Below are 16,175 nucleotides of genomic sequence, written 5' to 3' on the forward strand. Positions count from 1 at the left end.
AAGTCTCTGATGGTGGTGGTGGTGTCGCACAGTTTGGTTGCCGTAGACAGCTTTGATGTTCAACATGTTTGAACATGATGATGAAGGCAGAATTCACGTAGTGGTGGAGGCCTCCCTTTAGTGGACTCCCACAGGTAGACTCCCTAATCTTTGCACCCCGAGTCTTAGCAACAAGAGGCTGCTGCTACGGGTCACCAGCTGCTATTTGAACCAGGTTAATTCAACTCAGCTGAGAGTCTAAATCAAAACTACTCCGGCAATGGTAACCAAAACAGACAGACACGATTAATCAAATCAACCAGTCACAACCCCTGTACAGTACGGGACACAGTATTTTTACCTTGACACGTACCCTAACACACACACACACACTGGCTGAAGCCGCTTGTCCCAAGAGGGGTCACGGCAAACTGGAGCCTAACCTGGCAATGCAGGGCGAAGGGCTGGAGAGGGAGGGGATACACCCAGGATGGGATGCCAGTCTGTCGCACGGCACCCCCAGCGGGACTCGAACCCCAGACCCACCAGAGAGCAGGACCTGGCCAAACGCGCCACGCTATCACGCCCCCCACCCTAATAAGCCACAAATTCAAATAAATAAATACATACATACAAACAAACAACAACTGCACAAAAAAACAACTAATTGTTTCTCTCTATCTGCACAGCTACAGTACACAAGAAGGATAAGCGTCGGGATATAGCGGTAGCAACAAATAAACTTACCGGAATCACAACTGCAGCGACGATCCTCCAACACATAATGCACAATGAGGTACTGTACTACAAAGAATAGCACATATATTTATTATACTGCTCGGTCTGCATGTAGTTTGCATTTTATCTCCATGTTTCTGAGGGTTTCTTTCCGTAGTCTAAGTTAAGGTGAATTGGTGACACTAAATTGCCCATAGTGTGTGAGTAAGTGAGTAAGTTTGTGCACATGTGGCTACCCTTCAGCGGACTGGTGTCCTGTCCAGGGTGTACCACCCCTCACCTTGCAGCCAGTATCTCCAGGATAGGCTCTGGTTCAACGTGACCTTGCCCAGAACAAGCAGTTTATTGAAATTGTATGGATGGATATTTATTATCATTCATTATTTGTATCTCATAGCATATGAGAAGTGTTAATGCAACAGAAGGTTAATATCGATAACTTTGATCGAGCGTTGTTTGGGGACCTTTTCTTTGGAGTTGCTCCCAGCATGCTGCTTGTACAGATAGTTGGAAGGAATAAAAGCCTTGACGTTTCAGACTTATCTATTCAAACTAAATTCCACAACACCCAAACCTAGCTTGACACGTGCGTTATTCACTTAGCTGACACTTTTTTTCCTAAGCCAATCTTAAGATACCCGCAACTATTTACCCATTTATACAGCTAGGTGGAGCAGTTTAGGCTAAGTACCTTGCTCATTTTGTAGGCAGGCTTTAAACCAACACCCTTCAGATCCAAAAGAAGCAACTAACAACTGTGCTACCATAGCTTGTTTTATAACAAGTTTGTAAGCTAGCAGACTGTTCTTTTATTTTGTTTGTATTTTGTTACCATTATTCCCAACAACTTTATTGGAACAGCAATGGTTTGGTTTGTTGAAAATATATATTTTCTCCTTAAAAAATTCAAACCACACACTAAAGCTGTTAACGTTGCAGGTGGTTCAGAACAATAAAAAGCATAATTTGAATCAAAGTAACTTTACCCTTGAGTAGATTCTTTGACTTTACACATACTCAGATTTCTTGAGTGTTCTACTTTTAAAGTAAATATTACCAGAGTATTGTTTTCACTAATACGCACATTTCTGGGTGTCTCTGAAGCAAAATGAAAGCAAAAAGACAGAACGATGAATCTCAAGTGAGTTGCTCTGGCAGGCATCCATGCCCCACTAGATTCAGTTTAGATGTGTTTGGCCTATGTGGCACATCAGAAACAGGATGACTCAGCAAAAACAATGTTTCTTCAATATTTCTTGTCTCCAAGGCCACAAGTGTGTTTACATAAAGGGAAATAATTTGACAGCAGAAATAAAGTTCAGTTTTCTCATTATATCAACATATGCATGTGTATGTGAACACTTGTAAAACAGCCTGTATGGATGAAAATCTCTTACTACTATGCAAAACTTTCCTATAATGTCTCAACAGAAGGGAAGATGCAGAGGTTTATGATTCTACCAGAACTTTGGGCTGACTTTCTGACTGACATATTGTCGGGGTCAACCGTGCATCACGCACGGCAAACATACTCCACAGGGCCTGCATGGACACAAGAAAAGTCAGGCTGTTATCAGAGAAGCCTCATCTCCTGACATGATTACAAGCCCTTCAGAAGATAAATAGTAAAATTTCATCATAATCACAGCAACATTTCTATTTCAATAAATATTAACAATGAGAGTTGTAAAAAGAGCCATGTCTGTCACAAGGATGGGTGTCCTTTGGTATTGAGAGGAGGATAAAGGTCATGCTGCATATTGGTGATTTGTCCAGCTGTCTGTCCATTGTGGACTTGTGTGTCTCAGCCAACTGAACAGGGTAGTCAAAGAGAGCAGCTGGTTTGTTGTTCCTCCTTCATCTCTGGCCCTCACTGACATTCTCCTTGGCACTGTTCACACTAAAAAAATGTTCTGTATTCCAAGTCCTCATTCACTATTTCAGCGTCATGTCCTCCGTGTTTCCCCTTCACATTGCATACTTCTGCGTCCATTCCATTGCAAGTCGGTTGTACCTGAATGAGAAAAAAGGGCCATTAATTACAAACACAGTTCATGCTGGAAACCTGTTCTTAACTTATTTTGTTTCTAACTTGAAAATTAAAGTTATCCCCAAGTTACAATCAATAAAAGCTTAAAAATGCTTTTCCTCGATTTCTTCACCAATCTTGTTTTTTACTTTTTATTGACTCCCAACTGCAGTAAAATTTAAACTAATTTAAACTTACTTAAAATAAATGTTGTTTCCACAAACTCCTATTCAATCATGACTGCTAACCAACTTATTCCATAAATATGCTCAAGGTTAATCATTTTCTCACCACTCTAACCCCATGTTGCTATCCATGACTTCACTGCCCATTTAATGGCTCAGCAGGTAAAAACTGGTCTTACAGACAGAAATTTTACAAAATACATGAGAAAATATACATTTAAAAAGCCTCTTGCAACACGATAACTCAACACAAGGAGTCAATGGGCATTTTAAGATAATTGTATTTTATGGTATCTCAATTACATCATAATATTTTCATCTGCCTGCCATCTTGTGGCTCTTTTTCTGGAAACAATGCTAAATTGTGAAACCGACACATAGCTGAATATCCACTAAGGGGGGCAGGAAACCTTTAAAGGCATCTAGTTTTGACGTACAACTACGTAGCGTTCTACATCTTTCTCCTCAATAGGGAGGGTAACTTGGGAACTGCCTGTCACGAAAAAATGCAACCCTCGCCGCTACTGCTCGCAAATGAAAAGACACAGAGAGATAGGGCATATACCGTTAGACAGAGGAAGGAACACCGCATCAAACGAGATATGAATGGGCGCTGCTGGTTCAGCTTGAGCGAGCTGGCATCGTTGCGAAAATGTCCCTCATTTGGCTCGTTATAGAGTTGCCGCACGTTGCGCTACATGTCATCACGTTCAAACCACGTCACAGCGTCGCGCCGGCAGGAAAACTGCAGACACAGCCAAGCAAGACACTGGCTCAGCGACAGGGTGCGCAGGAGAAGGCGGCGCAGGAGGCTGCAAAATTGCCTCAGGCGGCCTCGGAGCCTCAACCATCGACTTCTCGCGCACCCGACACTGCCGTGCAGTACGAGCCCATATACGTGGATGCACCAGCGACTGACCTGATATTTGGCCGAGTGGGTCGGGGCTCACCACCCACACGACACGTAATTCTACGTTAAAACATGCAGCATAGTAAAGCTGTGCAACTCTGATTTTTTTTTTTACCTTGAGTATTGTTTTTAACTAAAAATAACCTTTTGCCTTTAGTAAATATCCAGGTACACACGTACAGAACAACAAGGCTAAAAGAGGTTCCAAATGTGTATCACAACTCACTTTTCTCTGTCAGCTTTGTAGGTGTGTGCGATCTCTGGTACTAGCGGGTCATCCGGGTTTGGGTCACACAGCAATGAGCAGATGGATAGGAGGACTGGAGGAGAGGAACGTTTAACCAAGTGAGTGTGGCACTGGGTACTGGATGCGTTCTCTCTGGGGAACCACAAACAGGTCGTACCTTTGGAAACGGTGAGTGCAGGTGACCACTGCGACCGCAGGATGTCCAGGCAAATACTGCCATTGCTGTTGATGTTGGGGTGGAAGATCTTAGTGGTAAATGCTACCTAGAAATACCGCAAAGAAGAAATTTCCGAAAGATTTTTTTTTTTTAAATTTCATTGTTATATAAATTCTAATTAAATAATTCAAAAACACTGAATACAACACATCTGGAAAAATAATAATATATAATATACAGGTAATCAATAATGCATCAATATATAAACAACAATATATTTTCACCATCACATTATGGTCACACAATAAAAAGTAAATTAATATCTTGGTTCATGACAGAGCTTATTCACTTATTTGTGATGTGAATCAACTTTGAAGTTAAGCTAAGTGTCACATACAGTTATTCATTGAGCAGATGCTTTTCTCCAAAGCGACTTCCAATGAACTCTATGTAGTGTTCCCAGTCTACACACCTTATTCACCAAGGTGACTTGCACTGCTAGATACACTACATACAATGGGTCATTCATCCATACATCAGTGGAACACACTCTGTCACTCACACATTATGGGTGAACCTGAACAGCATGTTTTTGACTGTGGGAGAAAACCCACGCAGATGCAGGGAGAACATGCAAACTCCACACAGACTGAGCGGGCATCAAACCCATGTCCTCTTGTACCACCCAGGCACTATGAAATAGCAGCACTACTCGCTGTGCCACTGTGCTGTGGCACTTTTAATTTAAAAGTTAAAACCAGAAACTACTAGTATAACATGTCGTAACAGAAAATGAAACACTGGGGCATTAAATCATAAAACCATTAATAGCGATCACTGCAGAAATGATTAAAACATGCACAGTAAACTTTACTACAGTTAAAGGGTAACACTGTAACCTCCAATACCTTTACATTTATTCATTTAGCAGACACTTTTCTCTAAAGCAGCGTACATCTCATAAAAAATACAATGCGTGCATTACATTAACAGAAAAAGCGAATGCGTGATTCTAAAGTTTAGTTATTTTCCACCATACGAACCAGTGTACACACGAGTAACTGCATAAAACTTTACCTGAATATCGATTCCTAATCACATTCCTTTTTTTTTTTTTTAAATAAACATTTACATTACATTACGTGAGTAGCTGCATGAAGGTTAATCCGTTGTACAAAGGGTATGACCTCAAAGTTATAGAGCATGAACTTCTACACATTACACGAACTTAAGAGATCATGGGAGAAGAGAGTCCGGAAGAGGTGAGTTTTAAGACCTTTTTCAAACGTGGGCAGATTCAGCAGTTCTGAGTGAAAGGGTAGGCTAGACACAAGAGTTGCAGTAGTCCAGACGGGATATCACTATGGCCTGGATAATTAGTTGTGCAGAGTCTGTTGTTAGATGAGGACGGATCCTGCGGATGTTATGCCGTATGTATGTGTAGACTGACAAGAGTAGAGGGCCCAGTACCAAGCCCTGTAGGACACCAGTTGAGAGAGGCTGAGGAGATGGATGGGAGCCCTGCCAGACCGCTTGGTAGGATCTGTCTGATAGGTAGGACTCGGACCATTTTAATGTTGTTCCTTTGATGCCAAGCTGACCAAGAGAGGAGAATAGAATTTGGTGGTTGATAGTGTTGAATGCTGTAGACAGGTCAAGGAGGATGAGGACCGAGGAGAGGGAGGCCCCTCTAGCTGACTGGAGAGCATCTGACAATGCCAGGAATGTAATACAGAAAAGTATTTACATTTATTAATTTAGCAGGTGCTTTTCTCCACATTGACTTACAACGTTAAGTTACTTACAGCTATTTACCCTTTTATAAAGCTGGGTAATTTTACTGGGGCAATTTAGGGAAAGTACCTTGTTCAAGAGTACTATAGCTGGAGGTGGGATTCAACCCTGCAACCTGTGGAACCAAAGGAAATAGTTCTAACCACTACGCTACCAGCTGTATTTCTCTCTCTCGCTCTCTGTCTCTCTCTCGCTATATATAATAAAAAAGGGTAAACAGTTGCACTGGGTCGCTGCATGAGAAGAGCGCTCTATAAAAATAAATTGATTTGCAAGTAAAAAAAAGTAGCAGCTGGAGTTGTAAGTAAAAAACAGCAATTGTATGGCCTAGAGGTAGTAAAGGACTACCCCTGATGGAGGAGAGCAGGGTTACAGAACCAGCTAACAAAACCCTACTGATTATGACAGCTGAATCCTCTGAGCTGACCACGAGAATCAATGCCGAACAGAATACAGTCAATCCCCGGACCCGACTCCCACGGCTCACTGACAAACTCCCATCAGAACAGATGCTTTCAGATGTCAACACAACTCTGCTCACTATCCCCACTACTACCATCACAGAAATGAATGAGCTTTTATATCTAACAGTAATCCCAGAGATGCTGGGCTATAAGATCAAGATCGCAAGATGCCGAGAGTGCCCTCCATGGCAAAGAAGGCTGAGGCCAAGATCAAGGAAACCCGGCGATACATTAGCCGGCTAACAGAGGTGCAGAAGGGTGTGATTGAAGACAGATCCTGGATGAGAAAGAAGTACAGAAAGATGTCCATAAGTGAGGCCCTGGACACTGCTAAACAAAGATAGCTCTGTCTGCTAGGGTGAAGAAATACACTAGAGAAGCAGAGGCCAGGAAAATAAATGGCCTGTTCTCCAAATAACCATCTAGAGTGTACTCCCAGCTGCAAGAGAACAACAGCACAAGAGCAGATCCACTCAAGACTGAGTCTAAGCAATACTGGAAGGATATATGGGAGAAGGAGGCATAACACCATGTTAATGCCCAATGGCTGGTGGACTTCAGAACAGACAACCGCAACCTCCCAGAGCAAGAACCAGTCATTGTCACAAAAGCATACAACCAACACCGAGTCTCAAGTATGAAGAGCTGGACAGCACCAGGACTTGACACGATCCACATTTATTGACTGAAGAAGCTAACTGGACTCCATGAACACTTGGCAGCACAAATGAATGAACTGCTAACATCAGGGTCTCACCCAGACTGGTTAACACAGAGCAAGACAGTCCTGACCATGAAGGATCCCCACAAGGGTACAACACCTTCAAACTACTGGCTGATAACCTGCCTCTCCACAACATGGAAGCTCGTCTCATCCATCACAGCGGCCAAGTTGAACAGGCACGAGTCAGTATATGAAAGAAGCTCAGAAGGGCATTGGAAACAACAGCAGAGGGTCAAAGCACCAGCTACTGGTTGATAGAGCAATTACCCAGGACTCTAAGATCAGACAGACCAACCTGAGCACTGCCAGGATTGATTACAAGAAATCCTACGACTCAATACCCCACACATGAATACTGGAGTGCTTGACACTATACAAGGCCAACAGGACACTGAAAGCCTTCCTCAAGAACTCAGTGGGGCTCTGGAAAACAACACTAGAAGCTAACTCCAAGGCCATCGCACAAGTGACTATCAAGTGCAGAATATACCAAGGTGATGCACTGTCCTTACTGCTGTTCTGCATAGGCCTGAACCCCCACAGTCAGATTATCACAAAGAGTGGATATGGATACAAGTTCAGAAGTGGAGTAACCATAAGCCACTACCTCTACATGGTTGGCATCAGGCTCTATGCCAGGAGTGAACGAGACATCAATTCACTGATCTACCTCACCAGGATATACAGCGATGACATTGGAATGTCATTCAGACTGTAGCAAAAAGAGGGAAGGTGATCAGGACTGAAGGAGTGGAGTTACCAGAAGGCAGAACTGCAGACATACAGGACAGCTACAAGTACTTGGGTAGCCCACAGGTCAATGGAAACCATGACATGGCAGCAAGGAGGCCAGCCACAACCAAACACCTCCAAAGAGTAAGGTAGATCCTGAGAAGTCAGCTCAATGGTAGGACTAAGATCTAAGCTATCAACATGTATGCCCTACCAGTCAGAAGATACCCAGCTGGAATAATAAGTTGGCTACAGGAGGACATAGATGCCATAGATGTCAAGACATGAAAACTTCTCACAATGTACGGAGGGTTCTACCTAAAGTCCAGCACACTGAGACTGTACAATAAGTGAAAAGAGGAGGGCCGAGGGTTAATAAGTGTAAGAGACACTATTCAGGATGAAACAAGAAGCAACCAAGAGTACATCAACAAAGATGGTGCCCCGGACAAACCGCTAAGTGAGTACCGCAGGCAGCAGAAGACAGGGGGTGATGAGAAAGAAGAGGAGACATCATGGAAGACCAAGCCCCTCCAAGGGCTCTACCATCAAAAGATAGAGGGAGTGGCTGACATCAAGAAATCCTACCAGTGGCTGGAAAAGGCGGGTCTGAAGGACAGCACAGAGTTTCGGATCATGGCAGCACAAGAACAGGCTCTATGTACAAGATCCATAGAGGCCAAGGTCTACTATAGCAGGCAGGACCCAAGGTGCAGGCTGTGCAAAGATGCCCCTGAAACAGTCCAGCACACAGTAGCAGGGTGTAAGATGCAAGCTGGGACAGCATACACTGAGAGGCATAACTGAGTGGTTAGGATAGTGTACAGGAACATCTGTGCAGAATACAGACTAGAAATCCCCAAGTCCAAATGGGAGGCACCACCAAAGGTGGTTGAAAACAGCAGAGTTAAGGTTCTGTGGGACTTCAAGTTCCAGACTGACAAACAGTTGCTGGCCAACCAACCAGACATCGTAGTAGTCGACAAGGAGGAAAAGAAGGCAATTTTGATTGATGTGGCAATTCCAAGTGATAGCAATATCAGAAAGAAGGAGCAAGGGGCTGTGACCCCCAAACGGGGAGAATGGCTCCAGCAGGTTCTGAGAATAACATTTGAAGTCTCTCTCCAGAAGAGTGCAGTCCTAGGAACAGCCAAGATACTGCATAGAACCCTCAAACTAAGGCTTCTGGTAGAGCACCCGAACTTAAGGAAGACACACACACACACACACACACACACACCATGAAGACACCAAGACACCACATGCGGGTGAGAGGGAGATGATGATAATAATAAATACCCGGATAGGTTAATATCCTGCTCACTTCGGCAAATTTACAATTATATTGAACCAGTTTTTAATGCTACGTAACAATCAGAAATGCACCCCCTTTAGCATAAAATGAAATGCATTTCATGCTTGTCAAGATAGTTAAGCCTCACCATTCAACCGTCAAGGATTGAACGTTTCCACACCCCTGTAAATAAACATTTTTTTATTCTTGAAGAAGAAAAAAAAACACCTTGCAAAAAATTTCTGCACAGCTGTTAGAACTTCATGTACACTAGCCGTAAAGCCAGCTCCTAAATTGCTGTTTTTTTAAATTCAGTTAAACCCATATATATCATATAACAAGCTCCTCACCTTAAAAGCACAAAAGGAACTGGAAGGCTGTTCTTAACTCAATTTCTTTGTAAATCCGAAGACCCTGTGACTACTAATAAAACAAAAATCTATAAAAGCTACATAATACAGAAGTCTCTCAAATTAATCACAACTTAGGTTTAGGAAAAATCTCAAATGAAACCATATTAAAAATTATTGTAGATGTTTATTTTATATTAACTTGGACCTATATTAAAATCTGAACTCATTTAAAGTTACTGAAAATAACAGTTGGATCTTCACAATCACCTATTCAATCCCACTTGCTGACCAATTTTGAACAGAAGGATGTGCAGCGTAACTTTGAACTACAGGCAGTCCCCGGATTACAAACAATTTCCGTTCCTCAGCCTAAGTCGCATTTTGACGTAAATCGGAACAGTTAGGTATGGTGGGCATCTAACGTCAGTTTGTGAAATGTTTGTCTTAGTATACTGTACCTTTCTATGCATAAACAACATTAAAGAAACACTTCCGGATACACTAAAACATAACAATACAGTAATAATAATACAATGTAATGACAATGATAACAATACGATGAAAAGACGACACGGAGGAGGCTGGACCCAAGTGCAGGATTGTTTATTCCGAATCAAAGGACTAGACTTATTCTCGTGCTCGGGGATGGGCGAATGGTCGGCAAGCTAACAGAAGTGAAGATCTGAAATCATGGTCAAGGGACAAGACGGGCGGTCATTATCAAAGAGACGTGGAATGGGACTGGAGAACGATAAGGGACAGGACTTGGAAGAGCAAAGCGAGGAAGGTTTGAGAACATAGAGGGGACGATTGTCTCAAGTGAGATTCCGCAACTGGGAACAGGTTGAGAAGTGTCTCATAGCTGAGTGCTCCCTGAGAGAGGAAGAGTGTGTATGGGCACGCACACGTGTGCAAAACATTAAAGAAACTTTAATGTTCGCTTTTCCACTGCTCATTGGCATTTCACCTTTCGCTTTATTATTTCCACTTTAGTTTCAATAGTGATCATTTTCCTTTTCTTTGATGCGTCACTATCACATTTATGCTTTGGTGCCATGGTTATGAGGGTAAAAACAAAAAAATTCAAGCCAAATACAGGAACAGGCACGAGATACGTGGTCTGACTAAAAAGAAAGAAGTCTTTGTCTAAATTCGGGCTCATGCGCCCCGCCCATGAGTCAACAAACCACTGTAAATGCACAAAGTTTTGATGCACGTCGCAAAGTACCACCTGTTTGTTATTACGAATCATTGCATATAACTCAAATTTTTAATACAGTAGGTTTTCGGGGGGGGGGGGGGGGGGAGGGGGTTGTAACTACGGGTTGTATGTAAGTCGGACGTTTGAAACCGGGGGACTGCCTGTATATTAAAATCTACACTTACATTTATTAATTTAGCAGGCGCTTTTCTCCAAAGTGACGTACATCTCAGAGAGAAATACAATGAGTGCATTACGTCAACAGACGGAGAGATCTGGAGTTAGACACGATTCCACTATTCAATTTGTCACATTCCACCATATGAACCAGTAAACATCACACAAGTAGCTGCATAAAGGTTTATGCCTTATCAAACAATTTCTAATGAAAAATTATTAAGCATTTACACGTTTATCACGCGCTTAAAAGATCATGGGAGAAATGTGAGTTTTTAGACCTTTCTTAAATGTTGAGAGATTCGGCAGCTCTGAGTGAGAAATCATTCCACCACATCAGAACCGAAAACCTTTGTGCTTTTGATTTTGAACCTTTTGTGCGTGGGACCACCAAGCCGGTAGAGATGGAGGAGCGTAGCAATCTGGTTGGGGTTTAGCAAGTGATCAGGTCTTGTAAATATCAGGGAGCATGTTCACTGGTGATTTCATAGGCCATAGCCAGACTCTTGAATTTGATCCGGACAGCTATAAGAAGCCAATGCAAGGAGACAAGGAGGGGATACACGGGAACACTTTGGCAGGTCAAACATGACAGAACAGCGTTCTGTACCATCTGGAGAGGTCTGATAGCAGAGGCCGGAAGGCCAGGCAGTAGAGAGTTGCAGTAGTCCAGGCAGGATATCACCATGGCCTGAACCGGGAGTTGCGTAGACTCTGTTGTGAGATAGGGCGGATCCTGTGGATGTTACGCGGGATGTATCTGCAGCACCAGGTTGTGGCTTCAATATGTTGAGAGAAAGACAGACCTGAGTCAATCATTACTCCCAGGCTCTAAGCCGAGGAGGTAGGCAAGTTAGAACGAGTTATCCAATTTGACAGAGTTCTTGACAGGAAGACAGACCAACTGGGAAGTGGAAGAACCTTGTTTTAAAGAAGTCTAGTTGTAGGTTGTGATCAGACACCCAGGCAGAGATATCCAAGAGGCAGGCAGCAATGTGAAAATTAAAACTAAATTAAAAAAGGCATCTCTGACAAAACTGCACCTCTTCTAACTCTTCTTCAATAACAACTGTTGTCTGATTCATCCCAAAAACATGTGCAATGTTCATCAACTTGTTACTGACCACTGACAAACAACAAACAAGAGCTGTAAACACTGTGAGGTAGTCAGGTAAATTAAGAGATCCCACATTCCTATTCTGTATGAACACACATTACTGGCTGTGCGCAGAACAGCAGGTTGTGTTTGCTCTAAAATGGGCATAACTTTTTAAAAAAATATTACAATGAAGAAAATGCAATACACTGGAAAACATATAATTAAAAAATTAATAACTATTTGTAACACAAAGAGTCAGTGTGCCTGTGCCTAATCATGAATTGTTGAGAATCGAGTGGGCAGCATCAACAGTGCAGGCTCCACTCAGCAAGTGAGGGGGAGTGGCAAAGCAGATGAGTTTACCTTCGGTGGTTTAAAGGGGTAATCTGTAGGGAAGTGGATGGTCAGGAAGAAGACTCCACCCTGGAAGGGACTGTCGTTCTAGCAATAAGAAGAGGAAGAGCAGACAGAGTGATTTGGGATGAGCAGTGGCTAATTCGGGAGAACATAGGAGGGAAGGTAAGTAGAGAGCACCACTTACCGGCCCCATGATGGTGGCCTGCCAATGGAACACTGCAAAGCCAGAGAATTGACCATTAACTTGCTCAACAGGAGACCTCAATGAACCTGTACACTCCTTTTAGATGGAGTATGCTTATTTCGAGGTGCAATAAATTCAACCAACGCAAGGGCCATGAGATTCCACATAAGCTCACACTGCTCAGTTTCTTTTTTTGACATTTGTAGCTAATCAACTGATTTTAATCAGACAGGTAGAAAACCAATGATATTGTTCACAATACTAGGTGGGTGGAATATGCAGTTGATATATTAATTTGACAGGTAAGGATCCAGTCACAATGTTCATAGTCCTAAATGGGTGGAATAATACTTTAAATTCACCTCTTCCAGACTCACTTTGCCCATGACCTCTTAAGTTTATATAAGGTGTGTATGTTCGTGAACTACAACTTTAAGATCATGCCCGGATAAACCTTTACATAGCTACTCCTGTAGTGTAACAAATGTTTACAGTATATATATATATATATATATATATATATATATATATATATATATATATATATATATATATATATCTCAAAAAAAATTTACTAGAAAGGTTATTTGGAATTGTGGACATTCAGATAAAGTTTTATGCATTATTTCTTTGATGAACACAATCATGCACCTGCAACTGTCTTTCTTTCTGCTAAAGTAATGCACACATTGTATTTTCATTGAGAAGTAAACGTTGCTTTGGAGAAAAGCATCTGCTAAATGAATAAATGTAATTGTAAATATGCATCTGAATGTTAATAAAGACAGATAAGAGACCAATCACATTATTTATAATGCTAAGTGAGGGAAACATGAAGCAGATATGTTAACTGGGCAGGTAAGGGAACAATCAGAGAAAAAAGACCAAGGCTGGAACAAAAACCACATGCAGATGGAGCTTCTGTCCCCTGACACACGCATTTCAGACTCAGTAGATAAATAATTATCTTATTTCTTCCTTCACTTTATCATATCCAATATTCTAACACACATTGACAGTTACAAAAGTTATAGAAGGGGTGAAAACCAAGCAAGAGGGAAGTCAACATGACATGTCTAACATGTGCAGCTAGCTTCTGTCTGCCTCTTACTTACGGTCCTCCCCAACTGGGCCAGCTGAACACTGTGCCGGAGGGTCTCGCTGCAAATCAGTCAACTCCTGTGGGTGAGGTTAAAACAAGAACAGTCCTGTCACAGCACAGAACAGACTGGCACAGCATGGCATGGAACACCATGACTTGGCTCAGTAAAGACCAGCAGGGCACACGACGACAGCAACAACAAAGGATGTTCTTGAAAGCCACAGGGGTCACCAAAGAGAAGTACATAAATTCAACCAAACTACTGAGATAATAAGAAGAATATGGAGCAGTGACAGATTAGTCCTGTTCCATGAATTGGGGGGCTAATACTGACACATGACGTAAGTTGCTATCCACTTTGTCTCACATCATGTTTGCATTTACCGGAGAGTCTGTACTGTGAATGTAGTAAGCACAGCGATTTCTCCAGGAAGGCCCAGCATTGCAGGACCCTGCTGGGGGGGGGGGGGGCACTTCATTAATTCTGATAAAAATACCCATGGGTGGGGCCCGGGCTGCTGGCCTCCTATCCATATTTGGGCATGGTGACAGTGGGGGGGGTGCTGTATTTAGAAAGACCGCGTGCTGCAGCGCGCTCATTGATAACACGCTGCCGGGGGAAGGGGGACATGATCATTTGGCAACACCCCCACCCCCACAGGTGGGGTCCACCAGGAGACAGTCTCCTTTCATTAAAACATACCATTAACTTCCATTCAACATCATCATGATGATGCATCATCGTTATGGTGATGATAATTATCCTCTTAACTTAGCTGAACATTTTAACTTAAGACGTCGAGAAAACTCAACAACAACAACATCACTCATGAGCTCTTACAGCAGCGGTCAACGCGCCGGGGCGGTGAGCTTGAGCTCCGATACCGAGCGAAGTGGCGCACGGCTCACTCACCTTCTGGATCCTCTTCAGCGCCATGGCTCCGCACTTCCCTCGCTCGCGGCGCTCAAGAACTGGCCTGCACACGAGTGCTGCCCTGCGCTGCCCTCCTGCCCCCTGCGGGTCAGTCTCCTGTCTCGGTTCCTCCCTCAAGCACGACACTCGCCCACCCCCCGGAGAACGGGGACATGACGCGCATCAACGTGAGAAACGAGGCGAACGTGTACCATGTGTTCATGGGTGATGTAGTCTTCAACCAAACAAATCTACACCAACAATAATAATACCATCTTTTTTTATTTAGGAGACATTTTTCTAGAAAGCGATGCAGAATGATTAATAACTAGTATTTAGCTACTTTCATCGAAGCCAAAGCAAGATACTAAATTTATCCCCACAAAACTGCCTACAATCTTATACACAAAATGGACAATAGTCACCAGTTCGCCTGAAGTGAAACACGTGTTTTTATACTATTGGAAAAAACCCAAGGAAACTAAGCCACAGTTATAACCCATCTCCAAACCCACAGTCCAACAGTGAGGCACCAGTGCTACCTGCTGCTGTGGTATCAAGCTTTTTACATAATCAATGCACTCTTATTATTATTATTATTATAGTGTGTGAGTGTCACAGAGAGAGAGTGTGTTCCACAGATGAATAGATGAGTGACCCATTGCAAGTAGTGTATCTAGCAGTGTAAGTCACCTTGGTGAATAAGTTGTGAGGGCTAGTATCCATTGTAAGTCACTTTGGAGAAAAGCGTCTGCTAAGCAAATAAATGTAAATGTAAATGTAACAAGTGGGACATCTTGTGAAAGCAGTTCATTTTTTTTTTTGCAGATCTGCAGTTTTCAAACCGATTATTATTGTTGTTGTAAACTAATAATAGTAATAGTTCACAAGCTATCCCACATTACATTTTTCATAAGTACCTTAAAATGCTGACTTTTCATTTCTGTGCTTCACTTTTATATCTGCAGATGCAGTGCAACTAACTTTTTTTAATCCAAAATGGATTACATGGATTGAACTATTTTGAGTTGAATTAAAACTATTTAGTAGTTACTATAACAGTTATACGCCATATGGACTACTTTTAAAAGAATTAAAAAGGTACTACCCACATTGGAGTTAGTTAACTTTGTTTTTTAAAGTCCAGTTCCAGCATTAATGTAGTATGTCCAGTCATACCCTAAAACCAGTTAAATTATTCATCTAGTTGTTGCGTTGCTTTCACATTCCATGGCAGTGAATTCATATCACTTGCTAATAGATGTTTAACTAAGGCCTTAATCTGGTTTTGGTGATTAGATAAAAAGAAATGAAAAGTGCACTTTGGAATTGATGTCCAGCTGGTCATTTGCATTATCTGCCCTAGATGCATCCAGGAAAACAACCTGAGTGCCTTCAGTTGAGAGAAAGTCATTATTTAATTCTCTTAGGTTAACCTAATACAGTTAATTAGATAGACCGGTGAAAAGACATGTCAGGGTGAAGTGTTTAAAAAAAAGCAACAAGAGCAAAAATTTAGATAAATCATTCCATTCC

The 16,175-nt window shown here is 42.3% G+C and overlaps 1 protein-coding gene across 5 annotated transcripts; it reads right to left on the minus strand.

Annotated features, from left to right (window-relative positions):
• Window positions 1–840: 840 nt before the first annotated feature.
• Window positions 841–14,786, minus strand: LOC108923605 (ubiquitin-conjugating enzyme E2 D4-like). Of its 5 annotated transcripts, XR_001965236.2 has the most exons (8): window positions 14,640–14,785; window positions 13,740–13,803; window positions 12,625–12,656; window positions 12,447–12,524; window positions 4,246–4,351; window positions 4,068–4,161; window positions 3,497–3,676; window positions 841–2,731 (listed from the first exon to the last, which is right to left on the minus strand). XR_001965236.2 is itself a non-coding variant. In XM_018734461.2 (7 exons), exons 1-7 carry the CDS (start codon window positions 14,661–14,663, stop codon window positions 2,686–2,688), a joined length of 444 nt encoding a protein of 147 aa, XP_018589977.1. In that variant the 5' UTR covers window positions 14,664–14,784; the 3' UTR covers window positions 842–2,685. The 5 variants fall into 5 exon arrangements, 4 of the variants coding, with proteins under 4 accessions (XP_018589977.1, XP_018589980.2, XP_018589976.2 ...); XM_018734461.2 differs by lacking the exon at window positions 3,497–3,676 and having other exon boundaries at window positions 842–2,731; window positions 14,640–14,784; XM_018734464.2 differs by lacking the exons at window positions 841–2,731; window positions 3,497–3,676; window positions 4,068–4,161 and adding an exon at window positions 11,595–11,763 and having other exon boundaries at window positions 4,252–4,351; window positions 14,640–14,786.
• Window positions 14,787–16,175: the final 1,389 nt, after the last annotated feature.

This window comes from Scleropages formosus, chromosome 6 (genome assembly GCF_900964775.1).
Source record: "Scleropages formosus chromosome 6, fSclFor1.1, whole genome shotgun sequence".
NCBI lineage: Eukaryota > Metazoa > Chordata > Actinopteri > Osteoglossiformes > Osteoglossidae > Scleropages > Scleropages formosus.

Excerpts from the sequence above, each read along its gene's own strand:
- LOC108923605 (XM_018734460.2), bottom strand. The coding sequence starts at position 14,663 with ATGGCGCTGAAGAGGATCCAGAAG. Across the intron at positions 12,657-13,739 it reads TGGCCCAGTTGGGGAGGACC|TGTTCCATTGGCAGGCCACC; the intron begins GTAAGTAAGAGG and ends CTGGCTTTGCAG. Across the intron at positions 12,525-12,624 it reads AGGCCACCATCATGGGGCCG|AACGACAGTCCCTTCCAGGG; the intron begins GTAAGTGGTGCT and ends TCTTATTGCTAG.